A 27,037-nucleotide genomic window follows, 5' to 3' on the forward strand; every position below is an offset into this window, starting at 1 on the left:
ATTTTAATTTAATTTGGTTAGTAATCATAGTATTATATTATTCTAATGCTAATCTAAAGCGTAATAGGAAAAAGAGCTCAAAAACCTATTTACAATCCTTATAAATGTTCATAATACATCTAATACATAATATTAATTAAAGACTCTCTAAAGTCGATTGTGTTTAGGTAATCTGTGTTTATACCTGAAGGGTATAGACATTTTGTTGTAATCACCGAGACTCTACGAGGGTGATTTTTGGGACTGTGTACCAACGGTGTCAGGAATGCTGTTTTATTCGTATGATTAAAAGTATGTAAAAAAAAAAACCGTACTACGCACCACTCAAGTGTGTTTTCGCCCTTACAATGTAAATGCTTTCTTCTTCAAAAATAATAAAAACAACTAACAATACTTACATTATTTCAACGTTTACTCCGACGATTCTACTAAGCAAAATTACTTTGTCTTTAATCTCAAGTGTTTCAAATTAAAACTTTTAAGTTGTTTCCACTTATATAACAGGTCTGATTTTATCAAACTGCTGTCGGTGAAAGCACGTCGTATCTTAGTATTTAAACTGAACATGTCAAACATTGTTGTACATTAAAATCGAAATAAAACACGATGTTTGTTTTATGAATGCATTTTATTTATCACATCTAATACACATCAAATATTTATATATAGCAAATAGAAATCAAGTATAAATATGGCAAGAATATTACAAATACATGCGCGATATGTAAGTACTTAAAAAACAGTTCCAACAAGCGATCAAATTTTCCGCTAAGCTAACAAACATTAAACACGGTGGATTAGTCAATCACAAAAACAGTATTATTTTAACATACCATATCATATAGTAAACATTTTCAGTAATAGAATTACTACATATTATCAATTCAGAATTTTGTATAAATTGAGATAATGATCCTCACTACACTTACACATATTATTTTGTCATTGAGATCTTTCGTATCCAGATTAACAGTTAAACATATATATTATTCAAGCTAACATTGAGTATTCTTTAAAATTACATATACTTATTTAAGCAAACGATTCGTATTATAACGAGATGTTAAAATTTTAATTTAATTAACGGTTCAAATTTTCTATTATATGATACGTTAAGCAGAAATGCAATGGGATCAATTTTGAACGTCTATTATAACATGTATTGTATAATATAAATTTCGCTAGATTTTTGGTTAAGAAAAAAATTCATAATAAAAAAATGTAGAAACATTGCCATGGTAAAAAAAAGTAAAGCATAACCTAAAATAAAGTAAAAATACATGATTATTTATTCCTCCACAGACTGGGAAGCCACGTCTAGAATAGCTTCAAAAGCAAACGGTTGGAAGCTATGTCCTTGTCCTACATAAAATTTGCTCTGGAATTCCACCCTAAAAGTAAAAACAAATACAGTAATACATCCCGTTCAATAAACAAACAATACAAATTGAGAATACAAACCAATGCAAACGCAAGGTATGCAGAAAAGCAGACAGCCCTTCCATCAAAACTAGGATTCCGAGTGTGAGAACGGCCCACACGGCGAAGAAAGCCCATGCTATGATGCCTCCGAGCCACCCTTCTTGGATGAGACCATTCCGCATAATCATATTCCAGAGCACTTCGGCCAACTGAGCGTGAGCGAGAGACAAAGCCCAGAGACGAAGATAAGAAGCCGTGTGAGATACGCTACCGAGCACATACTCAATAGTATGAATACCCTAAAACAAAAGTAAAAATAAACAATAAACCCAAACTCTTCATAAAATTCCATACATAGCACAATTCAAAAACCACAATAAACAACCTGATGAATGAACATTTCCTGCATATCCTCCTCGTGACTTGCCTTCTGAGCTTCGGAAGTCTGAGCCGATTGACCGTTACCTCCGACATCGCCGTTCTCACCGGAATGCATTTGCTCGTGATTCATCTGTGGAATGTGGCACAAATTAAAGAACACACTTCACAAAATCAAAAAGCCATTTCATGTTCAAGTAAGCATACCGTTTTCAACTTTTGCTCACGCATTATATAATACGGCTTGGCAAAGAGCATAATCGGTATGCACAGCACTGCAATGACGACCAAGAGTTTCTGGAAACCAGATTGACCGGCATACATGTAGACGTCACAGTGAGGCCGATCTGGAGTCGCCTTCATCAGGACCATGTTGATGAACGTGATCAGAATAGACGGGGCGCAGTAAGGAGATACTTTAACGTAGTCTATACAATAGAAAAATATTAGATATCATAAAAGTTACATTAAATATCGAAGTAAGGCATTCAAAAAGTTCCCGGAAAGTGGTTATTATTATCAGTCAATGCGAAAATATTTTAACAAATGGAACAAATGTTGAAAAATAGAGCACTCAATTCAATTTGCTGTCTGTTTATTCACATTTCCCATGAACTTTTTGAATGCCCTGATATATACCGGGTTCATCTGAGCCGAAGTGTCCAGGGTTTGGTCCGTATGAAACCCACTTGATGAAGATTAACAATACCATGTAGAAGAACAAAAACGTCAAGAATACAATTTGCGGAATAAAGTCGCAGAACACGTTCAACTTCCTTTTGAAATAACTGAAAATTGAATGCGGAACCATTATTTGCATGAAATTGCAATATTAAATGCATCAAACAGCGGGGTTATATACGTATACTTACGAGTGATTCCACATTGACAGAGACACGCCGAACAACATATGGATCACTCCCAATATGATGGATATTTTCATTTTAAATGCGTTTTGGAATATAATCTTGTTTTCGGCAAGCTGAAAAATACATGATCACAATCAAAATTCTCGATTATGCGATGGATATGAACATGGAAGAGGTCGTACCTGCCAAACAGGATCCATGCCGATCGGATACGGAACTTGATAGTAATCGTACGAGTCGGGATTCAACTGCAGACCTTTGTTATTCATGATGGTCGAGGCCGAGTAACGAGTGACGTTCCAATAAGAGCCGAATATGTTCAAACTCTTCGAAAATATATCGTTGTATATGAATCCAGTGTACATCGAAAAGACTCCCATCAAGAGAATAATATAGCGGCCACCGAAAAAGATGTTCCATATCTGAAACGAACGTAAGATATAGAAAGATACGTTCAATTTATTGTACGAGTAGATTCGAAGGTGAATTAACCTCGCTGTCAGACTTTTTAGCGGCTAGAGGTTTTTCTTTGAGCACCATCCACATTCCGAATAGAGCCATGATCAAGCCGTGGCCGAGATCGCCGAACATCACGGCGAACAAGAACGGGAACGTAATTATAGTGTACGGAGCTAAAACACGTATATTTGTCAGTACTTGCGATATACAATTTGTTTGTACGATAACCGGTCAAATTACAGACCTGGGTTGACTTCTCTGTATGTTGCGACACCGTAAGCGTCAATGAGTGTTTGAAACGCACTCGTGAACTTGTTTGTGCGGTTGTAAGTCGGAGGATCTTCGAACGTCTCCATACGATTCAAAATCGGAGGAACTGAGCTTCCACTACGCTCCTGAAAATGTACATTTACCAGTCTGATGAAACACATTTCGAAATAAAATTGTTCCAATAAATATACGAGGAGAACTAACGGTGCCTTTGCGGAGAGCCAACTGGATGGTTTCAAGATCGAGGGCCGGAACCCAGCACTCGGCGATCAAACACTTCTGCGTCACATCCAAATTGAACAGATTCAATGTGTGATAAATGGCCTTGATTTTACGCACTTTAACAAACCACTTTACGATGTTTTTAGCCGCAGCGACTAAAACTCGGTGACGATGATCTTGAGTTTGTCCGAGGACCTACAAAATGAAAACAATCGATTAAAATAAAATAATCTTTCCCTCGGAACTTGATTCTTCACGACGAATCTCTGGAAATGCATCGGAATCCTTACCGTATTGAGATCTTCGATACGGGTCATCACACCCATAGCCATCTCCCTACGGTCAGCCGGTGCTTCCGGACACGGATACAAAGTGGCGCGGAATCCTTCGCAGATCTTCTTCACGCGAGTTTTCAGCTGATCGCCTTGGAAAAATATGATGAACACCGACTTGAAGACTTGATCTCCCTAAAAGTGTAATTAAATCGTCATGAAACGTATTCTAAAGCCATGCGAAGAGTCGTAAACATTAATTCATACTGGCACAGCACAGTCAGTAGCCGACACCGTCTATTCATATTATACAGCAGTATATCATATACCGTATATATCACCGTAGCAAGCAGAACTGGTTTTCTTCGACCACTTTGGAAATATTCACAAACGACATGACGTTATAGTAGCAAGTGCACGCGTACTAATGAAAGTACGCATGCGCATATAATATTAACGGAAACTTTAAATTGTGACAATATTAACTCGACGATACAATGCAAGTAATTTTGCGCTGTAATGTATATGTAAGCTGATTTTGCCTTGGCCGAAACTTGTACGCTGCTGTATAGCATGAATATAAGTAGTCATTTACGTGCACTGCTGTTGCCTTGTAGTGCTGGATAGTATGAATAGACTTCAATACTCACCGAAGACGGATCTTCGAGTGGTGAATCGATTTCGGCTTGCCTCAAAAAGACGTTTCCTCGACAAGCTCGCCATAACATGCGTTCGAAGGCGGGTATCCTCTCCCGCAATATCACCCCGGCCACAAAGCTGTTTTTATAACGGAATAAGTATTATATTTAAAGCGCCGAGAAGAGTATAAATAAATATATATTAGAATTTAACAACAAATATAAAGCCAAATCCTTAGCACAGGAAAATCCAAAAAAGGGCTTTTCATGCTATAAAACAAATAACATTAATATGGAAAATTATTTTTTTCAACTAATAATAGCATGTTTAATTCGTACAGTCGTTATAAATAAAATTGAATTATTTATTGAATTGAATAAAAAAAATTACTTCATTATTTCTACTTAAAAAAATATATATAAAACTTCACACAATTGAATTTATTTTATATGTGAAAATTTTAATGATTGATTAAAATTTAATTGTGTGATTTTGAAATTAAAACACATAATTGCATACACATACGTGCTGCGTATATATATATATATATATATATATATATATATATATATATATATATATATATATATATATATATATATATATATATATATATATATATAAAATATGCAGACGCAATACGTATATGAAATAAAATTAGTAATTAAATTAAATATAATTATATATATATATATATTTGGACAATGCTACATATTTATACTGCGACGTAGATTACTTTGGGTTAAAAAGTTTTACACATAAACACAATAAAAGAGGTTTAAAAGGGTAAAAATCTAGAATAAATAACCTGATGTCCCCACCATATTTTTTTTCTCATTAAGAAATGTTCGCATGCAACTAACTAAGTTGAAAATCTATATAACATCATCATATAAATAGGAAAATATTCACAGTAATATCAATTTTACTGACCAGGGAAGAAATTCCAGTTGATCCGAAGGTTTATCCCGTACACTAAATATATAATATAACGCTCATTACAATTTGTATCACACTCAAATTGGAAACATCAAATTGAACAGAACAAATCTTCAAACGAGAGAGCAAAATTCTCCTCAAAGTTGACCGCATTGAATGAAAAACATTTACAAATAATTGTGATCGGAAGAATAAACCACTCGGTTGTTATTAACGACAACATTTACATAAAACAAGGCACTGATTATTTACTACACATTCGTATGAACGATATGCTTTTTCAATAACATTTTTTTTAATTGAATAATAAATCGGAAAATATCCACACCAAAAAAACAATAATACAGCATGTGTTAGTTCGATGTATTAAGATCGGTTAATTATTCAATGGAAAATATACTCAAATACCGAATACAAAATATATACCAACACCGAAACTTTCATATATTTCAAATAAAGCATAAGAAAATATAATTATATGTATGTAATGATATGAACATAATTGATTTATGATAAAATTAAAACAAAAAAAAATTGACTTTAATATAAAATACATACATATATAGTATGTACTTATATAATAATGAAAAAATTGTTTTCCTAAATAATCATGTTGGATACATACCCCAGCTGGAGTGGTCCGAAGCTTCTTTGAGTCTCATCACTTATGAGGGCACGCGTCATAGACTCGGTGGGGTTGTGCCCACCCTCGTGCTGACACACAACACAAACAACAAATTACAACACAAGTCCCCGTTTTCTATAAAATTTATCATTTCACCAACAAATTTCACATCACGATAAAAGTATATACAAAAAAAAAAAAAAAAAAAAATAGTCGAATAAAATCATAAAATGCAAAGCAACAGTTCACAATGACGACCGAAATAAAAGGTATCATGTCATGGCAATATATTGATACAGATGATTTTAACATTGTACAAAAGGAGTCACCATTATCACGGAACGACTGATATTTATTATCAGCATATGTATGTATGTATAATAGGGAAATGATTATTGCATATTTAACATGTGCTACTATTGAATTAGTACTCTCGCAGATCAAAATGAAAATATGTATTTAATAGATCGCACTAGCTGGACTTGTCTGAATGGATTAAAATAAAATTCATAAGCTACATATGTATCTCAGGTCCGGCTCAGACCAGTTTGGTTTTCAGAGCACCCATTTTGTTAACAATAAATTTTATATAAGGTGTTTTTATAATAGTTCTTCCCCAACGTGTGTTGAAAGATAACTTTCATTGAATTCGTACTAAATATTTAATTTGAAGTCACGCTTCAGTATTTAGTATAAACAGCAGCATGGACTAGTTGTTAGCATGTCAGTGTGGTTATGAGTTCGAGTCACACTGGTTGCTGCTGGCCAGACCTTGGTTTGTAACCGGGTGGGTCGTTTCTTATCATAGTTTGTAAATTTTTCTGATTTTCATTGAAATGGTTCCTGCAAAATTGGCTTTCCCTTCCCATTTCTCTCGCGAAATCTTGAGTTATTGTGTTATATGTCAGGTTTCTCTCCATAGATGTCTCTGTGGATGTTTATTGTATATAAATTCGTATTGTTACATGAAAATGTTATTGATCGCATTGTATACGATGTTTATTGATCGTATTGTATACGATGTTTACAATATCTGACCATAGATGTCATTCATGGTTTCGAGTTATGTATTAAATATGTATAACTTCTTTGGTCTTAATCTGTTTAGCACACTCGTCGCTTTGGAGCAATCTGTTAGGAGAGTGTGCTTGATTAATTGATGTAATAAATAAAATTCAATTAAAAGTAGCCATTTGTAGCGATGACAGTCTATTGTTTGTCATGTTTTATTCGTAACAGTTGATAGTTGACAGTCAACTTCCTGCGTTCTTCGTAAATTATAATATTTGATTTGTGAATTATTTTTTTGTAACTTCAAGTTGAATGTAAACTTATTTATAAATTCAAAGAGGAGTTCTTTCTTTTTTTTATCAATTTAATGATTAAAAAGATAAAAATGAGGGCGTCTCATGAAGCCCCTAGGCCTAGAGCCGGTCCTGATCTATATTATAAGCGCAGACAATATAACTTTAATCAGTTTAACCTTTCCACCGCGTACGACTACTATACATGTCCTAGCGAACATGCCCTCAGCGCGTGAGACACGCATAGATGTCTTGGAAGTTCCAACCTGTATAAGAGCCGTCTATTGTGTTAAAATTTTATAACTTGGTTGAAAATATTACTAAATGTATACTTTACCAAATTCAATAGACGGCAGTAGTAAAAAAATATTCAATATAGGCTAAAATAATTTATAAAATATTACAACCTATATTTATAGTCGAAAACGCGATAACAAAATCCGCAAAAAAGCAGCCGCGTACAGGGCATGTTCGCTAAATTTAGTGACGCGGGCAAAGGGTTAAAAGAGATATCCGATTCGTTCCGACAAAAGTTCCAGATTTGAAATAAAATATTGATATTTATTATTACATACATATTTGCCTGAAAGTATTCTAATTCAATAACATCACAAGGAATTATTTTATTTATATAGCGAAATAAATAAAAATCGAGCAAACAAAAAAACCATTTCCTTAATATTAATATATATATGTATAAGCAAATAAAAAGCGTATACACACCAAAGCAAAAAAAAGAAACGAAAGAAAAGCATGCATAGAAGAATCAATGTTGTATTCGGGAGGGTTTCATATAAATTTTCCAAACATAAGCAATTACCAGAAGAGAGTAAGTGTTAAATAATAATAAAATAATAAAAAAAATCGATAAGCAAATCACCACAATTTCCTAATGATTATAAATCTGTACGGGACATCAGTTATATATATATATATGTATACACGTCTGATACTTACACTTTTTTGCCTCAACGTTTCTTTAAAAAACAAAATTCACAAATTTGTTATATTATATTACAATTATTATTGGATGTTTAAGGCCAAACTATAAATTAAACCATACACACTCAGGCACCACCCGCAAACAAAAAACAAAAAAAAAAAAAACCAAAAAAGTGATTAATCATCTGTAGATTCTATTCGAAACAAGTATCAAAATTTAATTTAAACACATAAACCTGACCTCCATTACGACGACAGCTAAACAAAAATCACGATTTTATATATGTACGTATAAATACAATAAAAATGTTAAATCTACTTGTTAGTATATATACATATATGTATGTATATGTTATATATACGGATTGAAACAGTATACTATATAGACTTGTAAAATAATTAATCAAAATTCGATCGAGAGTTAAAGGGGAAATTTCCAACGTTAAAGTGGTTCAATTTAGGACTTGCGGATCAACAAACGTAAAGTCAAAGGTCGTGGCTTGCCTGAGTGGTGTGCGGTAATGTCCCGTGTCGGCGTCGCAGTACAACCGCTGTAACAATAACATCACAAGTGACCCAGTCTTCAGCTAATATTCAACTTTCAACTTTTTTCAATGGAATCTACGCATGTATACACATTTCGTGTTTAAAACAACACAATTTTGAATCGTCTCGAAAGATGAATGTAACTGAAGTATTGTCCACTACTATTTATCAAGTGGAAATGGCTCTCGAGGAGCACTTTTGTCATACCCCAACTTAAGAGCTTGTCCCCCAGCACGCAGCCCCTCCTCGCCAAGCAACGTTACTTGCTCTTCTTCACGCGAAGGGTCGGCCATCTTGGAAAATATTTTTTATTTCATGACACTATTTCTAAATTCATTTGATATGTATATATATATATAAGCTATATATGTATGTATGTTTCTATCGACACATATATCAATTAAAAAAATATTATAAAATAATAATAATAAAAAAGCCGTCACCAAATAGTATTGTGAATGAGCAATATATAAATATAAAATATAATATACGGTTAACATTTCACATATTTACGTATGTACAAGTTACAAATTAATATAATAATAAATATAAACGTTATACAACATTCATTCAATCTACGGACACATTGCAAAGAAAAAACGTTGCAAATTAAAAGCTATTATTATTATGTATACAAATAATTAAACTTATTATGTACTAATTTATAATATAATATAATACAATACAATCAGCAATCAAGTGAAATGGAGACCCCGCTTAAATATCGTAGAATTACTGCTCGAAATTGACTTTTGATATGTAAACCGGAATTGATGACAATGAATGCAGAATATGTAGTTTGATAATAAATATGGACGTCATGCACAATACGGATAGTAAAAAAAATAAAAGATGATACGAACGTTCAATTGGAATAGGATAGGTTTATAATATATTATAGAAACAGAATTAGTGAGAATTTTCAAGTATATCTATCACGAAATTCTGTTTCTTCAATATTATCAAGAAGACAAAGACAAATATGGTTCAATTGGTAAGGATTTTAAACATATCTTTTTCGGCATGAAGTGACTACACAATGCAAGAAATGTAACTAATTAATTAATTAAAGGGTAGCAATGCCCCGGGCGCACTAGTTTTTGGGGCGTCGCTAGGCAAAACATATTTTTTTAATTTATTGTCCTGTCATATTTTATAGTAACTTATATATAAAATGTGTAGCTTCACTTGAAAAAGTACAATTTGAGCCGATGACACATTTGTCTACAAAATTCGCAAAAAACATTAAAGTTTACAAGTGTTCTTCGTAACCCATATGTCGAACATGAAGTCTTTCTAGACTTTATATTGAAAGCAAATCATATAAATCGACAAATATGATAAATGCTTGCCTCGGGTGTCATTTACCAGTACATGCAAGTAAAACTATATAAGCATATACATATTATAAGTGAATTAAACCAAATTTGGTCTACAAGTCGTCGACTTTTGACATGATTGAGATTTTGAATTTCAAAAGTCATTTTACACCGCTATGTCTGGATGTGTAAGCAATTCAAGGGCTCGTGTTATAATCCTTTGAAATTGAACCATAACTTAAAGGTAAATACAAAATTTTATGAATCAACGTGCATTTGAATATGAAAAATAAAAATGAATTGCAATAGAAAAAATGAGCCAGAAAGAGAAATATAAGATACATCGTTTAAATTTACTTATATATATAATTTTTTTGTTCTAGTATTATTTATCGATTTTTTTTTAATAATACATACATATTTACAATAATAAATTAACAACATGTAGAGCCCACTTTGTAGTAATTTGCATTCATTCAACATCACCTACTAAATTTCTAGGTCGCCCCAGATGAAGTAACGTACGTACAGAAGTATGTACAGAAGTCAAATTAAATATACATTTCAAATCAAGACTTTGATTCATTATAAAATTTTCGTTAAAAAAAAAACAAATTATCATGTTAAGTGCGAGTATAATAATATATATATATATGTAAATAAAAAGTGCTACATAAAATATATATGTATACAGAAGAAACACACAGGAAAAATTGTGCAATTAAATCATAAAAAAAATTGTGAATAAAATACGAACACAATTTCGGTTCAACAGATGCAAAACAAAAACGTGAGAAGCGGATTCGTTGCAAATCAAACGTGCAATCATATGTGAAAATAAAATAAAAAAATGCAATACATGCATATCGATATATTAAATTAATGATGAAAATAATCAGAAACTGAACTGAAATTTGGAAAATTCTTACTTTCTGATAATTTCCCAATAAAAGTAACCGGAACCGTCGCGATGATTTGTATCAAAGGACAGTTCATCTCCAATAACAGGCCTACTCCCAGACAGAAACGTGTTAAATCGGACTGAAATCACCAGCTAATTAAGGTTAGCTAATCAGCCGACACAATCTATTCATACTATACAGCAGTACATGTCACCGTAACGTATCAAGCAAACCCGGTTTTCTTTGACATCTATGTGGAATATTCACGCATGACGTGCATACTGTAACGTGGGAACATGAGAGAGAGTATCCATATATATATAAGTGCATTCGTGGGTGACCAATAGAGACCCCGGATTAGGCTAACGGGACTCAATAAGTGCCCGAACAAAGGATACGCTGGAGTTCTCACAGACATGCGTAAACAATAGACTCGCTAGGGTAGAACTTTAAGTGCCTAGATAATAGACACATTAATGGATCGGGGAAGCTGCGCCGATCAACTTGTCCTTTATAAGGAGGTAGACACGGTAGATCAATTATTCTGGAGTGAACGTTGGATGCGTGTGGACCTCTTGAATCGTTGAATAAATGCTGTGAAGCGACTTTGGCCTTTCATTTGGATCCTGAACCCACCCCTACGCAACAACACTAACGTAAGTGTGCATGCGCATGTTAATATTTTCGGAAACGCCATTTTCTGACAGTATTGACTTGACGATACGAAGCAATCAATATTGCACCGTATATATATGTATATGTAAGCCGATTTTCATCGTGCTCTGTAATATGTATACATATATGTAAGTCGATTTTACCTTGCATTAGGCCAAAAATTGTCTGAAGTGCGCTGCTGTATAGTATGAATGAAAGTAGTCTTTTTCGTGCACTGCTGTTGCCTTGCAGTGCTGGATAGTATGAATAGACCTCAATACTCACCGAAGACGGATCTTCGAGTGGTGAATCGATTTCGGCTTGCCTCAAAAAGACGTTTCTTCAGTAAGCTATATATAAATATACTTGAAACGATCTCATTTTACTAGCAATCAGCTGGAGACTGAGTCCAATTCACCATTCGTTTCCTAATCTGATAAATACAAAAGCAGGCCTGATTTGGTTCTCAACGTACAATGGTTAAGACTTTCTTCAATCAAATCATTGATTTTAAACTAAAATAATACAGTCCATGCTGCTATGTGGGATTATAAATTATAAAACAATAATCTAAAGAATGAATATACAAAAATTTCCCAAATATTCGTTCGGCAGCCGAATATTCCGCACTTTTTAAACTTCATTAGTATCGACTACTATCGTCGTATTTTAGAATTCAACGGTGACCTTAAACGTGCTTCGACATTCGTTTTAAAAATCAACCAGCCTTAAATATGTCATTAATTAATATGAGCCGGATGTGAAACATACCTCGTCGAAAAACACCTGAGTCTTCCTCAAGATGTGCTTCAGCTCGGTCAACTCTAAAAAGTTGCGCTTCAGAGCCTCGGCGTTCTGATTCACCTCCCTCAGCTCATTTTCGAGCTTTTCGAACGTCGCCTGAAACATTCGAACACAAAATGACGATTACGATTCTATCAAACGCTGAACATTGTGCCGATTAAAACGACGATCAACCTCGAGGTCGATCATCTCCCTCGGCTGGGGAGCTTCGGGACTATCGCCGGTGTCCAGCAAAGGTATGTCGTCCTTTCTGATCTCCTTCTCCAGGTAGCGTAGTTTCCGTTCCATTTCATCGCACCTACGAACCTCGTTGACGAACTTGCGTTGGAAAGCATTCACGTCCGGGTTGAGCTGAAATGAAATCATTATTATTAACGTGAGTACGCATCAAGGTTATATAATATATAATTGAACACTATGAGTGTTATTATGGCTGCCTATTTTGATTTTTTTTTTTTTTATTATTATTCGCTAGCCGTTGCCCAAGCAATGAAGTCTTATGTAATGCGAATACAAGTTCTACATTTTTTTTATAACGTTACAACTGATGGACCTTCGAAGCAACATTGAACATTAAATGTATTTTTTTTGATATATAAGTATATACATATTTAATTTAAAATTTATGAACTACTTCAATTATTTGTATAACATTTTTGTAGACAATTTCATCGATGAAAAGAAAATGTTCTAACAATGACTATCAAAGTCTGCGGTTTTAATCTGTTATTGCAGTATTTATGTATTTTCGTTTGTGTATATGTATATGAAGTGTGGAACGCTGTATGCTCGGCATGGTTCCGCGACAAATCGCTCACGGACTTAACACTCAACGACATATCGCTATCGACAAACTCTCACGCTACAAATCGCTCACGGAATAATTCCTAAGTACAAAAACGTTATTTTTTTTTGTACAAAAACGTTACAAAACTCAATTAAGCCTATCGTGACGAGTTATAAATAAAATATGTATACAGAAACCAATTTAATCTCAATATATTGCATATTTCAAAAACCTTACAATCGTTTTATAATAGTACTGTTGATAAAATAATTAAAAATGAAACGAAGTCTTCGATGATGAATTGAACATATTACATATGAATTGAACTACAAAAAGATAATATCATATGGTCCCGTTAATTATTTTACATATAAAAGAATTTACAATAAACACCATTTAAAAAAAATTATGTACATAACTGAACGAAAATCCTTATAAATACGAAGAATTAAAAAAAATCTTATAATAAACTCTGTACTTGGTGAATAAATTGAGATTAAGCTGGTTTGTACATATATATTATATTTTATTTATTTATCTGTAATAGGATAGTGTGTTAATTCATCACGATACGTTTAATTTCGTTTTGAAATAATTCTTGTGTTAAAAATAACTTTTTTGTACGTACGAATAATTCCGTGAGCATTTTGTTCCGTGCGCGCAATGTCGCGTGAGCGATATGTCGTTGAGTGTTAGGTCCGTGAACGATTTGTCGTGACACCGCTAGGCATAACGAAGAAAGACGGGAAGCGGAATACGTGGGTGAGAAGTATGACAAGGGTAGTGTACATAGTGGATAGAATAAAGATATTGAAATGGCAATGGCAAGAATAACAGACGAAAGGTGGACAAAAGAAGTGCTAGAATGGTACCCGAGAGAATGCAAAAGGAAGACCGCAGGGAAGATGGGTAGACGAAATTAGGAAAATTTACTGTCAAATTTCATTTCCCGGTAAATGGTAAATAATTACTCCCGTTAAATGAAAAAAAATTAAACTGTACTAAATAACCAGCAGAATGGACTAGTGGTTAGCATATATGCTTTCAAACATGGCGGTCATGAGTTTGTGACAACAGGTCGGTCGTTTCCTATTAGAGTTAGCCAATTTTTCTGATTTTCATTGAAACGGTTCCAGAAAATTGGCGACCTTTACCCATTTCTCGCAATTTTCGATTTTGCAATTCGACTCATTTAATAGAGAATTTTGTCTATTAATTTAATTATTTTATTGAATAAATTAATATTCCATAACCCATGCGATGATATTCCATCGCGCTTGTAGAGGATAATAGAGAATACAAAACTGGTTTATATATTATTGGAATTCAAATTTATTGTGTGTGAAATAGTAATTTCACACACAATGAAAGATTTCACCGTATCGATATATCAATACACACATTATAAACGGTCGCTCGATTATGGTAATTAATCATACGAACAAACATAAAGCATTAGTCAGCCTGATTTCGTGCCATTAGGCGAATTCGAGAACAATGTAACGTGACTAAAAACTGTTGAATATAACACCAAGTGTGTTTAAAAAGTGTTATGAGAGTTTTTTTAAGAAAAATAATAAGGTGAATTGCTGTCACAGGTCAGTTGAAAACATTAACCAGCGGCTTGGACTAGTTAGTGGTTAGCATATTATGCTTTCGAGCAGTCGTCACAGGTTTGAGTCCCGCTGCAGGCTAAATCTTGGTTTGTGACTTATCAGAGTTTGCCAATTTTTCTAATTTTCATTGAAACGGTTCCTGTAAAATTGCCATCTCCTTTCCTATCTCAAATTATTCAGCGTCTTGAGGTTCGCCATTTTGATTATAAAATGCTGCAAAAATATCTCCATAGATGTCACTGTGGATGTGCATATTGATTGATTGTATTGTATCTGTTGAAGTGCACTCGTTGCTTTGGACCGATTTTTAAAGGCGAGTGTTCATATTTTAGGAAATAAAATGTATATATTTCCCTTTCAAACTATTAAGCAGAGATCCAGAGAAGAATTGGAATGGAAAAATCGGCAACGACTAGTCTGACGAAGATATGAAAGAGCCTGTCCATGAAGAAAACGAAAACCTTAATGATAAGGTGAGATCATTAATGTTTTCAATCATATTATGTATATGGAGTGGAGATTTGGACGTTGAAGAGGAAGAAGAGAAACACCCTGGATGCCTTTGAAATGTGGTGCTAGAGGCCGATGCTCTATATTCTGTGGAATGCACAGTTAAAGAGTGTTTCCATTTTCCAGGAGTTAACAATATCAGAAAGACTGTCTGCAGCGTGCCGAGGAAGAATTCTATCATATTTTGGACATATCAGTGGAAGTGATGAGAGTCTAGTAGTACATGGTAGAAAAGATAGTAGTAACTATATTAGAGGAAGATCCCCCACAAAATAATAGTCGGATGGATCTCCTTTATGTGTAATCATCGAGATGACTCTGATGTTGAATATTAGAGAAGAAAGTTTACAAAAAGTACGACTCTTGTTCAATTATTTTCAGTTACCACATTATTTATATAATTGTTTGAGAAATTGGTCCATATTGGAGCAAGATGTAATATATTTTTTGTCGAATATATAAAATGAGGTCAAAAGGACTATATATAAACAGCAGCGTGGACTAATAGTTAGCATATATGCTTTCGATCATATTGGTCACGGGTTAGAGTCCCACTGGTTGCTGCTGGCTAGACCTTGGTTTGTGCTCCAGGTCGATCGTTTCCTATCAGAGTTTGCCAATTTATCTGATTTTCATTGAAACGGTTCCAACAAATTGGCCACCTTCACGATGGCAAATTTGTCCACAAATGTCTCGAGTGCTAAGCATTTGGAAATTTGAAGATCAACATTTATGCATAGATGTCTCTATGGTGCTTTGTTAAAATTATTCTAAAAATTGTATATCGATTGGTCAGGAAGGCGCATTGGGGTTTATCTGTTAGATTTTCCTGGTATGTAAAAAAAATAAATAATATGTGTGTGTGTCTGTGTGCGATAACGCTCGCCGTACTATAATAGTCGTTTAGATTCGACATATGTACGTCACAATTAAAATACTGCCAAAAACACATACGAATATAATACGAACATCAGATCAAGAAAAAACTTCCACACATACTGTTTGCAAGCAGTGTTTCATAGGATTTAGCGCCATCTATTGAAAATTTAATTAATTAATTTTTCTATTGGCGTTTTATATTGTTCATATGTAGGTAGTTTTTATCATTTTTTTTTCCATATTAAACAATTAAATATATTTAAAATGTATTTGAAAAAATACGACCGCGCGCGGATCGAATACAGAACCGACACATTTATTTTATTTATTATTGATTTAATAACTTAATATGTCATTACCCATACGATGATATTTCATTGGGCGCAACACTACCAATAAAAAAAAATGATAATAAGAATGAAGTAAAATTATTTAAACGTTACATTGAGCGTTCAAGGTGTGAGGAAAATTCAACGGTATAATAAAATAGCAAATAAAACAAATCAAGATTTTCCTTCGGAAACAAAACAATGAGTTGTCAGAGGCTTATTTAAAGCACGTTGTAAATATAAGTCATATATGTATTTAGTGTTGTGATACAATGTGGCACAAAACGTGCACAATAGCGTGTGGAGTGCAGACATTTATATAATGGGAGAGCGAAGAGAAGAGAAGAGTGTGGAAGTGGAAGGTGTTCGTGGTCTCACGTCTCGGAACTGCACGAGGCCCAGCTCGCCCAGCTCGGAGACACACGCGTAGGCGGCTTCGCTCTGCAGAAACAGCTGACAGAGAGTCATCTCCTCGCTGCGGAAGAGCGAACCCATCTTGAACGCCTGTTCTCCGCACGACCAGATTTAACACGACCGTCGCTAACCGACGTTCCTGGCCGACTGACGATTCACCGAAGACGTCACGGACGTGTCAATGCGCAGGTCTACGAACAACCACATTATCGACCATTCCTCCCCCTCCTCTCCCCTCCTCTCGCTCCAACTCTAGTTTGCATTCTCTCACGTATCGCCGCTTTCGGTACGAACCTTTCTATGTCTCCACTGTCGATGCAATCATTCGCCGCAGCGTGAATGCCTCATACTGTATGTAATAGTATTTGATAAATGGAAGAAACATTGCAGGTTGTGCTACTTAAGGTCGGTGGTCACTTCAATTTAGACAATCAGTACTCATCGGTGGCTGATCGATCGATAGACCTCATTCCGTTGATAATACACGTCCAGTGTGAAAGGTCGGCAGATTGCTTCATTTCATTTGAAGTCTGCTATTCGAGGTGGTTCGGTGATTATTGCTTACAAAACGCTCGTCCAAGTCACTAAAATCTCTATAACGGAACATCTGACATCTGAAAAGTCCATCATACTGTTACGTACGCCGCGGATTAAGCGAATAGAATCCCAGAGACTATGTGACCGTTCAAGGGTTATCTGTTATCGGATTAACTATGTAAGTGCTTGCACTTACTTCCAGGATTATATCTGGACTCTAAGTGCATTTAGGCTAAACGATGACCGTTATTAGTTATTTCTCAGAATCAGTACGGGAAGACCCAATGTCGTGGAAATACATATCCGAATACGTGACTATACAACAGGTAAACAGATTAGGCGCCCTGATAGATCTACCCCTTATAAGGCGGTACGTAGGTGATATCAGGTCATTCTGGACTTAGCACTGGCAATGCGTGTATCTCCTGAATCATCAATAAATGCTGTGAAACGACTGTTGGCCTTTTACTTGGATCCTCCACCCACCCCTACGCAACAATACTAACAATAACTATCATACTAACTAGAACGCGATTTTCATAGCAAAAATTATCTTTTGAGCGATCGTAATGTGACTAATAATCCAATTACCATCCGAGGTGTAAATAATAAACAATTTGTACCACTGCTTCTATTACGTAATAATATAAATTTTATCTACAATATATTAACGTGTAGCGTGATTATTAGAGGTAGGATAGTCACAGTACTATCCATTGTTCCATTGTTGTAAATCCTTTGTAAAAAAGGTTCGGCAAACCTTTAACAATACATTTACAACCTTTGAAAAATACGCGGCACCTTCTGGGTCCGGTGACTAGTGATTATCACATGGCTGACGATTCGGTAAACTGATTATTCCACAAAAAGTGAGCTCGCGCAAGTCACTTAAATCTCGATCACGAAACATCTGGTGCTCGAGTTCTCGTTATTACAATATTTCACGTGATTGATGGAGTTTTTGGGTGTCAGATGTTGCATGATTGAGATTTTAGTAACTTGCGCGAAATCGCTTTTTGCGGAATAATCACCGAACCGACGATTATAGTATCTCTCTAGCTAATTCCTTAAACACTTTTTAAACAGTCTTTTGAAAAACATAAAAATTAAATAAGACTATTTTTAACAAACAAGTATATACTTACCTACAGTGGCGGACTGGGACTGAAATCAGTGCATGCCAGGAGTCAAAGGGGGCCCCCACCCAGGGTTAAAAAAATTTGTCCCCCCCCCCCCATATAACAAAATTTTTTTCTTTCCATCACGCTAAAAATCAAGGGCAAAAAATAAATAAAATTTTCAAAAATGGGAATAAACAAATTTAGGCACAAGAAAAATGGCAAAAGCAAAATAGATCCATAAATTACATTGTATATTTCGTTTTAATCCTTGTCATATAATGCATCATTAAAGAATGCGGCATAAAAGCGGCTTTTAATTTCGGTAGAAAACAATCAGGGACGTCATTTCAGCTTTTTCTTGGGGGGGCAGGCAAAGATTGGTCAAATTGAATTTTTTTTCAAAAAATCTTTTTTATATCGGAATAAAAATGGAAAATATAAAATATGAAAAAATTAATCTTATTTTTGAAAAAATAATTATAAAAAAATATTGTGCAAAAAGCCAAAAAAGTGCCGCAGGCGAAAATTTTTTTCCAAAAATCTTCACATGGTTAACAAAAATCGACCATCAAAATGTATCACTATATCAAAAAATATACGAACATTCGGAAAAATAAACAATACACATCTGTTTTTGAGACAAAATAAAGTAAAGGGGACCTTTCTAACGATTCGCTCCATGGGATGAACAATTTCTAAGAATGTTACTAATGGCATACCACTTAAAAACCAAAATATACTTGCTTCAAAACAATAAAATCTTTTTTTTTCAAAGCACATAGCAGCGATTATTTTATTAGTTACCCAAAAGTAACATATGTACATAAGAAATAAACGCAGTATTCATAGATCCATAGTATCTCATTAATCATTAAATCCATAATATTTTCTAAATTCACACTATTCCTTAATTTAGGGGGGCGAGTGCCCCCCAAATTACGTCCCTGAAAACAAAAAATGCATAATATTTTCAATTAATGTTAATCGAAAATCAGGATTTTGGGGAGGGGGCCCCTATCCTATGTTTCTATATACATGGATTTGTCTAGATTAGGAATAGATTTAATATTCGGAAACTGTTTCAAATTGTGTATTTAAATCTTACTATATCGTCGAAGTATAATCAAATGTTATTTTGAAAGTATGTATGAAGTAAATTTAAATCGCTGGTTGATGATGAATCGTCCTATCAAAATTGTTTTAAGCAATTCAGTTTATATTATTCAGGGAAATTTGTTTATTCCCGTTTTTATTTCAGTAGGTAGTTGTTACATAGGTATTGGTATATGCATAATATTGAGGTTGGAAATGGCGAAATAATAAAAAAAAAAGAAATCGAGCCTAATAAAAAAAGTTAACCGATCCTTGGGCTATTAAAGCAGGCATTAGTTGTTTGCGTATATCGTAAGAAATTTGTTTTGTTGAAATACCCAAACTCTAGGTCCCTAAGTGCAATATATCCTATAAATTTTTACACACGTGAAATAGTTAAATTAAAAAGTTATTTAATTTTACTGAGGGCCCATATTTTCTAACGGATAGTGGGGCCCACATGCCATCGGGCATGTACGCTTGTATGGCCAGTCCGCCACTGCTTACCTATCTATAAATCGAAACCTGATACTTTTATGTATTTCAAACTATGAAAACCGTAATTTATGTAATTTTGGCCAAAAATCGAAAAATAAGTCACTGTCAGTTGATCACTTCTGTCAATAGGTTCTGCTTGACGTTTGTTTTTCTCGAAATTTACACAATGGAGTGCAGACTTTGCCTCTGTTTTACCTCGACCGAATATTCCTTCTCCATCTATGACAGTCCTCATCCAGTGGCACAACTCATTTGGGCCTGCTGTCAGTTGCAAGTCAGTTTCGGTTACTGTTATTTTCGATTTGTTGCCGTTTAGTTTGTCCGATCTCATTATCATTAATACTTTTTCATTAAAGGTTAAACGAGATGACAGATTGCCAAAGGCAATATGTTTTTCGTGCTTCAACAGTCTGGAATTGTTCAGCAATTTTCGAAGCATTTGTCTTCAAAGTGACGAAACGTTAAAACTGAGATTGAACGATTGTTCGATTATTAAACCGGAAGAAATCATGCTAGAAGATTTAAAATGGGAGGTCAAGTCGAGTGCTAATTTGCTAACGAACGTCTGTAATTTACCAATCGACGAATGGAAACCAAATGCTTTAGAACAAAATGATTCCAAACAAACCATCAATTTAATTGAAAATATAAATGCACCGGTAAAATTTCACAACTCATTGTGAAAACATAATACACGTTTAAAATTGTGTATTTAATGTTATTTTTATGTTACAGATGCTCGGAGGGAGAGTTTCTTTGTGTAACTACGAAGTAGAAATTACCAGGGATTTTGAACATCCTTTACCGAAGACTTTAGATGAAGTACCTTGCACACGTTCGGAATCGGAGCATAAAATGAATTTCCAAGATATTTCTAAATTACAAAACCAAAAAAATAGTACACCATACAAATGTGAAATTTGTTTGAAATCATTCGCTCAAAAATTTATTCTCTTGAGACATAAAATATCTCATACTGAAGAAAAACCGTACAAATGTAATATTTGTTTGAAATCGTTTGTTACAAAATACAATTTTACAATACATGAAATATCTCATACGGGAGAAAAACCGTATAAATGTGATATTTGTTTAAAATCATTTGCTAAAAAATTTAATCTCGCTGCACACATAAAATCTCACGCCGGGTTGAAACCCCACAAATGTAACATTTGTGTGAAATCATTCGCTACAAAATCTGACGTTGCGAAACATGAAAGATATCATACCGGGAACAAACCGTACAAATGTGATATTTGCTTAAAGTCATTTACTACTAAATATAATCTTGCAATACATGAAAAATCTCACACCGGAATAAAACTACACAAATGTGGCGTTTGTTTGAAGTCATACGCTACAAAATCTGACCTTTTGAAACACGAGAGATCTCATACTGGGGAAAAGCCGTACAAATGTGACATTTGTTCAAAATCATTTGCTACAAAATCTGACCTCGTCAAACATAACAGATCACATACTGGGGAGAAGCCGTACAAATGTAATGTTTGTTTAAAATCTTTTGCTCAAAAATCTAACCTTTTGAGACACGAAAGATCTCACACTGGACAAAAACTATACAAGTGTGACGTTTGCTTAAAAACGTTCACTACAAAATATAGCCTCACGATACATGTAGCATCTCATACTGGGGAAAAACCGTACAAATGTGATATTTGCTTAAAATCCTTCGCTACGAAATATCATTTTGCAATACATGAAATATCTCATACTGGAATAAAGCCGTACAAGTGTGATATTTGCTTAAAATCGTTCGCCAAAAAATATAACCTTGCTTCACACATGCAATTTCATGCTGCTGTAAAACCCCACAATTGTAACGTTTGTTTGAAATCATTTGCTGCAAAATCCGACCTTGTGAAACATGAAAGGTGTCATACTGGGGAAAGGCCGTTTAATTGTGATATTTGTTTAAAAACGTTCACTACAAAATCTAACCTTATTTCGCACGCAAAATCCCATACTGGGGTGAAACCATACGAATGTAATATTTGTTCAAAATCGTTTGGTTCGAAATATGACCTCATGAATCATGAAAGGGTTCACACCGGAGAAAAGCCTTACAAATGTGTCATTTGTATAAAATCATTTGCCCAAAAATCTAACCTTAGGACACATGAAAGATCTCATAGAATATCAAATTAAGCCTGGCATTATAGAAGCACGAATTAAATGCTTAAAAAAATATGAATACGGATTCCAAAAGAACCCTGTTGCGTAGGGGTGGGTGGAGGATCCAAATGAAAGGCCAAAGTTGCTTCACAGCATTTATTGGATGATTCAGGAGGTCCATGCGCAGCGAGCGCTCGTTCCAGAAAGATCTGATATGGCCTAAGTACCTGCTTAAAAAGGGAAGGTCGCTCACTACATCTCCCCCGATCCGTTTGTTTCTCCATTGTCTAGGCACGTACAGTTTTACGCGAGTCCCACGCTCTCAGGGGTTTAAGAATTCTACTGACCACTTAAAGAGTCTCGCTAGGCCAATTCGGGGGTCTCCATTGTTAGCCCTCGAATGCACTTTAGGCGGCTGATAATCCCCACCTTACAAACCCTAATCATTTTTGGAAATTCATAAAATTTAATCGTCATGTAAGTTCTCTTTCCAATAGCATGATATTGTTGCGTGGACGTGAAGAGGGGGCTTCCAGAATCGGAGAGAAAGACGCAGGAGGGTTGTAGAAGTGGCTTATTCGTCGGCGCTCCAGGTTGGAATGGTTTCCAGACCGAGGGCGCCCCATTTGGTACCCGTTTGGGCTCCACAACTATTGGTCGATGAGTCAGGCGATCCCATTGGCCGTTGCATACGGCTCATTACAATATTGTAACGTAGAGATTAAGTGAGTGGCGCTCGTGGACCGATGGTTTACTAGCGCAGATCACCTGATCTCTCGTTCCCGCCAAAATGGCCTCTACGTATGAATGAGCCGAATGCAACGGCCAATGGGATCGTCCGACTCATCGACCAATAGTTGTTGAGCCCAAATATGTATAAATATGGGGCGCTCCTGGTCTGGAAACCATTCCGACCTAGAGCGCCGACGAATAAACCGCTTCTACAACCCCCCTGCGTCTTTCTCTCCGATCCTGGAAGCCCCCTCTTCACGTCCACGCAACAATATTTAATAATTCCATGATTATTGGTTAACCTTTCCACCGCGTAGGACTACTATACATGTCCTAGCGAACATGCCCTCAGCGCGCGAGACACGCATAGATGTCTTGGAAGTTCCAACCTGTATAAGAGCCGTCTATTGTGTTAAAATTTTATAACTTGGTTGAAAATATTACTAAATGTATAATTTACCAAATTTAATAGACGGCAGTAGTCAAAAAAATTTCAATATAGGCTAAAATAATTTATAAAATATTACAACCTATATTTATAGTCGAAAACGCGAAAGCAAAATCCGCAAAAAAGCATGGCATGTTCGCTAAATTTGGTGACGCGGGCAAAGGGTTAAACAAACATAGCTGAAGCATTTGCACGATACTTCAAGTCGGTTTATTACACAAACCCCTATTCTCGATCCTAATTTGGCAATACTACACCTGAGTGTTGATGCATTGGCTGTCAATATGCTAATCGTGAATGAATCTGATGTACGCACCATTTTATTTAACCATATATGTAGCTGATCATACGGTCATCGACATATTTAGTGTGACTTATGGATTATTAGATTATTCAGAATATTGTTTTTCCTTAATTTTGTCCTCTTCTTTTATTTTATCTATATTATGTTTTTACTATTTTTTCATTTCAACTTTATATTATATGGAAATTGGCATTTGAACAGAAAAAATAAATAATTTTAACAAAATTTTTGTTTTATTGTCATTAGAAATTAAAAAATTAAAGACCTTTGTTCGGCGTGCTCCCTCGATTAGTTTTTACACCCTATGTAATTCTGATAATTGGCAAGACATCTGAATGAGTGATATCTTAAAAAAAAGGGCAATAAACAGTCATGTTTTTAAAATAGCATATTATTAAATGCTATTTTTTATGTTTATGTATGGATGTATTTATGTTTATGTTTAATTGTTATTTTATTTTATTTTTTTTTGTATTATATTTTTTGTCCATTGTGGCGCTTTAGGAATCCCTGTTATGCCACAATGGTCTGTTTAGAATAAATAAATAAATAAATAAAAAAGGTCTTATGAAAGTTCATAATGTTTATAACTCAATTTAATTTATAAAAAACTATTTTTTTGCATAATATAATATATTATATATATGATATTTACATTTTTTTTTATATAAAAATTTTAAACTTATCTTAATTTTATAATTTTAAATCTTAATTTTATAAAACCGGTGAAAGCCGGCCAACCGGATTTTTATTTGTAAAAAAACCGAAAGCCGGCTTTTTCTTTGGGCGGTTTTTGACGGCGGCAGCTCGATTCCGAACACTCCATCGTACATGACGTTCCACAGGGTCGGTCCGAGAACCGAGCCCCGAGGGACGCCTGCCGTCACTCGGTACGTCCCTTTCTCGCTTCCCTCTCCCGTGGTGTACTCTAGAATCCGGTCGCTGAAATAGCTTTGAACTATCCTCAGCAGGTAGTCTGGAATTCTGCCGTTCGCCTTCAATGCCTTCATCACTTTCTCCCAGTTTGCCGTATTAAATTCGTTCTTCACGTCCAGTGTTATCAGCGCGACGTGGCTACTGGCTTTTAGGGGTCCCGCCCAGGCCTCTCGCACTGTCCTCACTACCGTTCCAATAGCATCGATCGTTGATCTGCCTCTTCGGAAGCCAAATTGTTGCGGAGACAGTCCATCCGGCTCGAGATACCATTGTACCCTTTGTAGGAGGAGTTTCTCCAGTAGCTTTCCGAGACCGTCGAGCATGCACAAGGGTCTGTAGGAGGACGGGTCGTCGGGCGGCTTGCCGATCTTTGGGAGGAGAACTAGGCGCTGCCGCTTCCATTTCTCGTGGAATTTTCCAGTCTTCAGGCTTCCATTGAACAGACGGAGTAGTATGGCTGGAGCGCATTCTTCGAGCGCGAGTATGGCTTCGTTTGGAATCCCGTCGGGGCCAGGTGCCTTGCCGCTTTTCAGCCCTCTGCACGCGTTCTTCAATTCGCTCTCTGTGATGGTAGAGATTTCAGCCTCGTCGATCTCCCACGATTGAGATGGCATGTTCTCGTGCTCTGGAAATAGCGTGGTGACGGTTTTTCTCAGGTTTTCAGCGCTATTCAACCACGGGATCTGCTTCTGTCTTGTCAGCTTTCTGGCAACTATTTTGTAGGGCAGGCCCCAGGGGTCACCGTCGACCGACTCGATGAGGCGATCCCACGACTGCGCTTTACTTTTCTGGATAGCATGCGTCATTTTTGCTTCTCTGTATGCTTGAAGGGCCGTTTCGGGGTCTCTGTCAGGCCTGGTTCTGGTGCGTTGCGCTCTCCGGCGTGCTTTCAGACATTATTTCCGGAGATTGGCAATTTCTTCGTTCCACCAGTACGCAGGTCGTCTTCCCCTGTTGTCCCATCTCGGCATGGTTGCATCGCACGTTCTCTTTATGGCATCTGTCATTTGTTCGACAAGGTCTCCTTCCGCTTTCTCGAGTGCATCATATTCGCGTGCGAAATGCTCCGAAAAGGCGCCCTTGTCGAATTTCCGCGTTGCCCATCCTTCGGTTTTCGGTGGTGGCGGTGCCGCAGCGCGAACCTCGCCGATCTCGAACGAGATGTACTGGTGGTCGCTCAGTGTGACGTCCTCCAGCACCTTCCATCGCAGTAACCTTGCGAGAGTCGCGCTGTCCGCGAAAGCCACGTCGATGATAGAGCCTGTGGACCCTCTTCGGAACGTGTTGGTGCTTCCGGTGTTTAGCGCGTACAGGTTCAACCTGGCTATCATCTCAGCGAGTATCATTCCCCTGCGGTCGATTTTGCTGCATTCCCATTCCGGTGCCTTAGCGTTGAAGTCTCCGGCCACGAGGACGCTTCCCGGTTCCCTTCGCACGCTTTCTTTGAGTTCTTTTATTTGTTCGGTGAATTCCTCCAGTTGTCTTCTGCGCTTCGTTTTTCCTCTTGCTGGCTTCGCAGTTACGGCGTTGTGGCTGCTTCCTGTATTGTGTGGCTTTGTGTTTTTCCTCTCCACACTTGAAGCACTCTCAGCTCCGGTCCTCCGAGCTGGTGCATTTCACCGCGATGTGTCCGGGTCTGTGACATTTGAAGCATCGTGTCTGGTGGGTCCGGAGTCTCACTCTGCAGTTGACCCACCCTATGCGCAGTTTCCCTGTCTTAATTATTGCGTCAGCTGCATCTTTCGGCTGCAAATTGTGTCCCTCCAAAGGCTGGCCTCAGGAACACAATTTTAGCGTCTCTGGCTAATTGAGACGACACCGCCGCTAGTGCCGCTTTCAGCTCGGCTTCGTCCGTGGCCTCGTCAATGTCTTTGATTTCGACGTCAGTTGTCGGGACGAGTTTATTTACTGACGCTCCCTTCCCGAGAGCCATGGTTATGGCTCCCACAAGACTGTCTGTCTGCAATGTGCCTCTCTTCATTTGCAGAAGCACGTCTCCATTTTTCGTGCTACGGATCGCTGTAACATCTTCTTGTCCTGTTCGGGCTTCTTTCCGTATCAGCTTAAGTGTTTCGGCATATGTTGCCTTTTCCCCGACACTTATCTTAATGGCCTCATTTCTGGGGCCAGGTGGG

The 27,037-nt window shown here is 36.1% G+C and overlaps 2 protein-coding genes across 5 annotated transcripts; one reads left to right on the forward strand and one right to left on the reverse strand.

Moving 5' to 3' along the window:
- Window positions 1-614: 614 nt before the first annotated feature.
- Window positions 615-17,296, reverse strand: Vha100-1 (V-type ATPase subunit a family protein Vha100-1). 4 transcript variants are annotated; one of them, XM_077439511.1, is made up of 17 exons: window positions 17,066-17,250; window positions 12,741-12,917; window positions 12,534-12,662; window positions 6,096-6,184; window positions 5,465-5,506; window positions 4,543-4,669; window positions 3,911-4,087; window positions 3,603-3,815; window positions 3,373-3,523; window positions 3,162-3,301; window positions 2,852-3,091; window positions 2,673-2,782; window positions 2,440-2,588; window positions 2,008-2,228; window positions 1,808-1,933; window positions 1,462-1,721; window positions 615-1,391 (listed from the first exon to the last, which is right to left on the reverse strand). In XM_077439511.1, exons 1-17 carry the CDS (start codon window positions 17,180-17,182, stop codon window positions 1,289-1,291), a joined length of 2,571 nt encoding a protein of 856 aa, XP_077295637.1. In that variant the 5' UTR covers window positions 17,183-17,250; the 3' UTR covers window positions 615-1,288. The 4 variants fall into 4 exon arrangements, with proteins under 4 accessions (XP_077295637.1, XP_077295640.1, XP_077295639.1 ...); XM_077439514.1 differs by lacking the exons at window positions 5,465-5,506; window positions 6,096-6,184 and adding an exon at window positions 8,846-8,892 and having other exon boundaries at window positions 17,066-17,296; XM_077439513.1 differs by lacking the exons at window positions 5,465-5,506; window positions 6,096-6,184 and adding an exon at window positions 9,095-9,180 and having other exon boundaries at window positions 17,066-17,281.
- A 3,155-nt stretch (window positions 17,297-20,451) lies between these two features.
- Window positions 20,452-22,515, forward strand: LOC143917644 (uncharacterized). The gene is made up of 3 exons (XM_077439227.1): window positions 20,452-20,623; window positions 20,706-21,008; window positions 21,085-22,515. Exons 1-3 carry the CDS (start codon window positions 20,516-20,518, stop codon window positions 22,513-22,515), a joined length of 1,842 nt encoding a protein of 613 aa, XP_077295353.1. The 5' UTR covers window positions 20,452-20,515.
- Window positions 22,516-27,037: the final 4,522 nt, after the last annotated feature.

This window comes from Arctopsyche grandis, chromosome 10 (genome assembly GCF_051622035.1).
Source record: "Arctopsyche grandis isolate Sample6627 chromosome 10, ASM5162203v2, whole genome shotgun sequence".
Classification (NCBI taxonomy): Eukaryota; Metazoa; Arthropoda; class Insecta; order Trichoptera; family Hydropsychidae; genus Arctopsyche; species Arctopsyche grandis.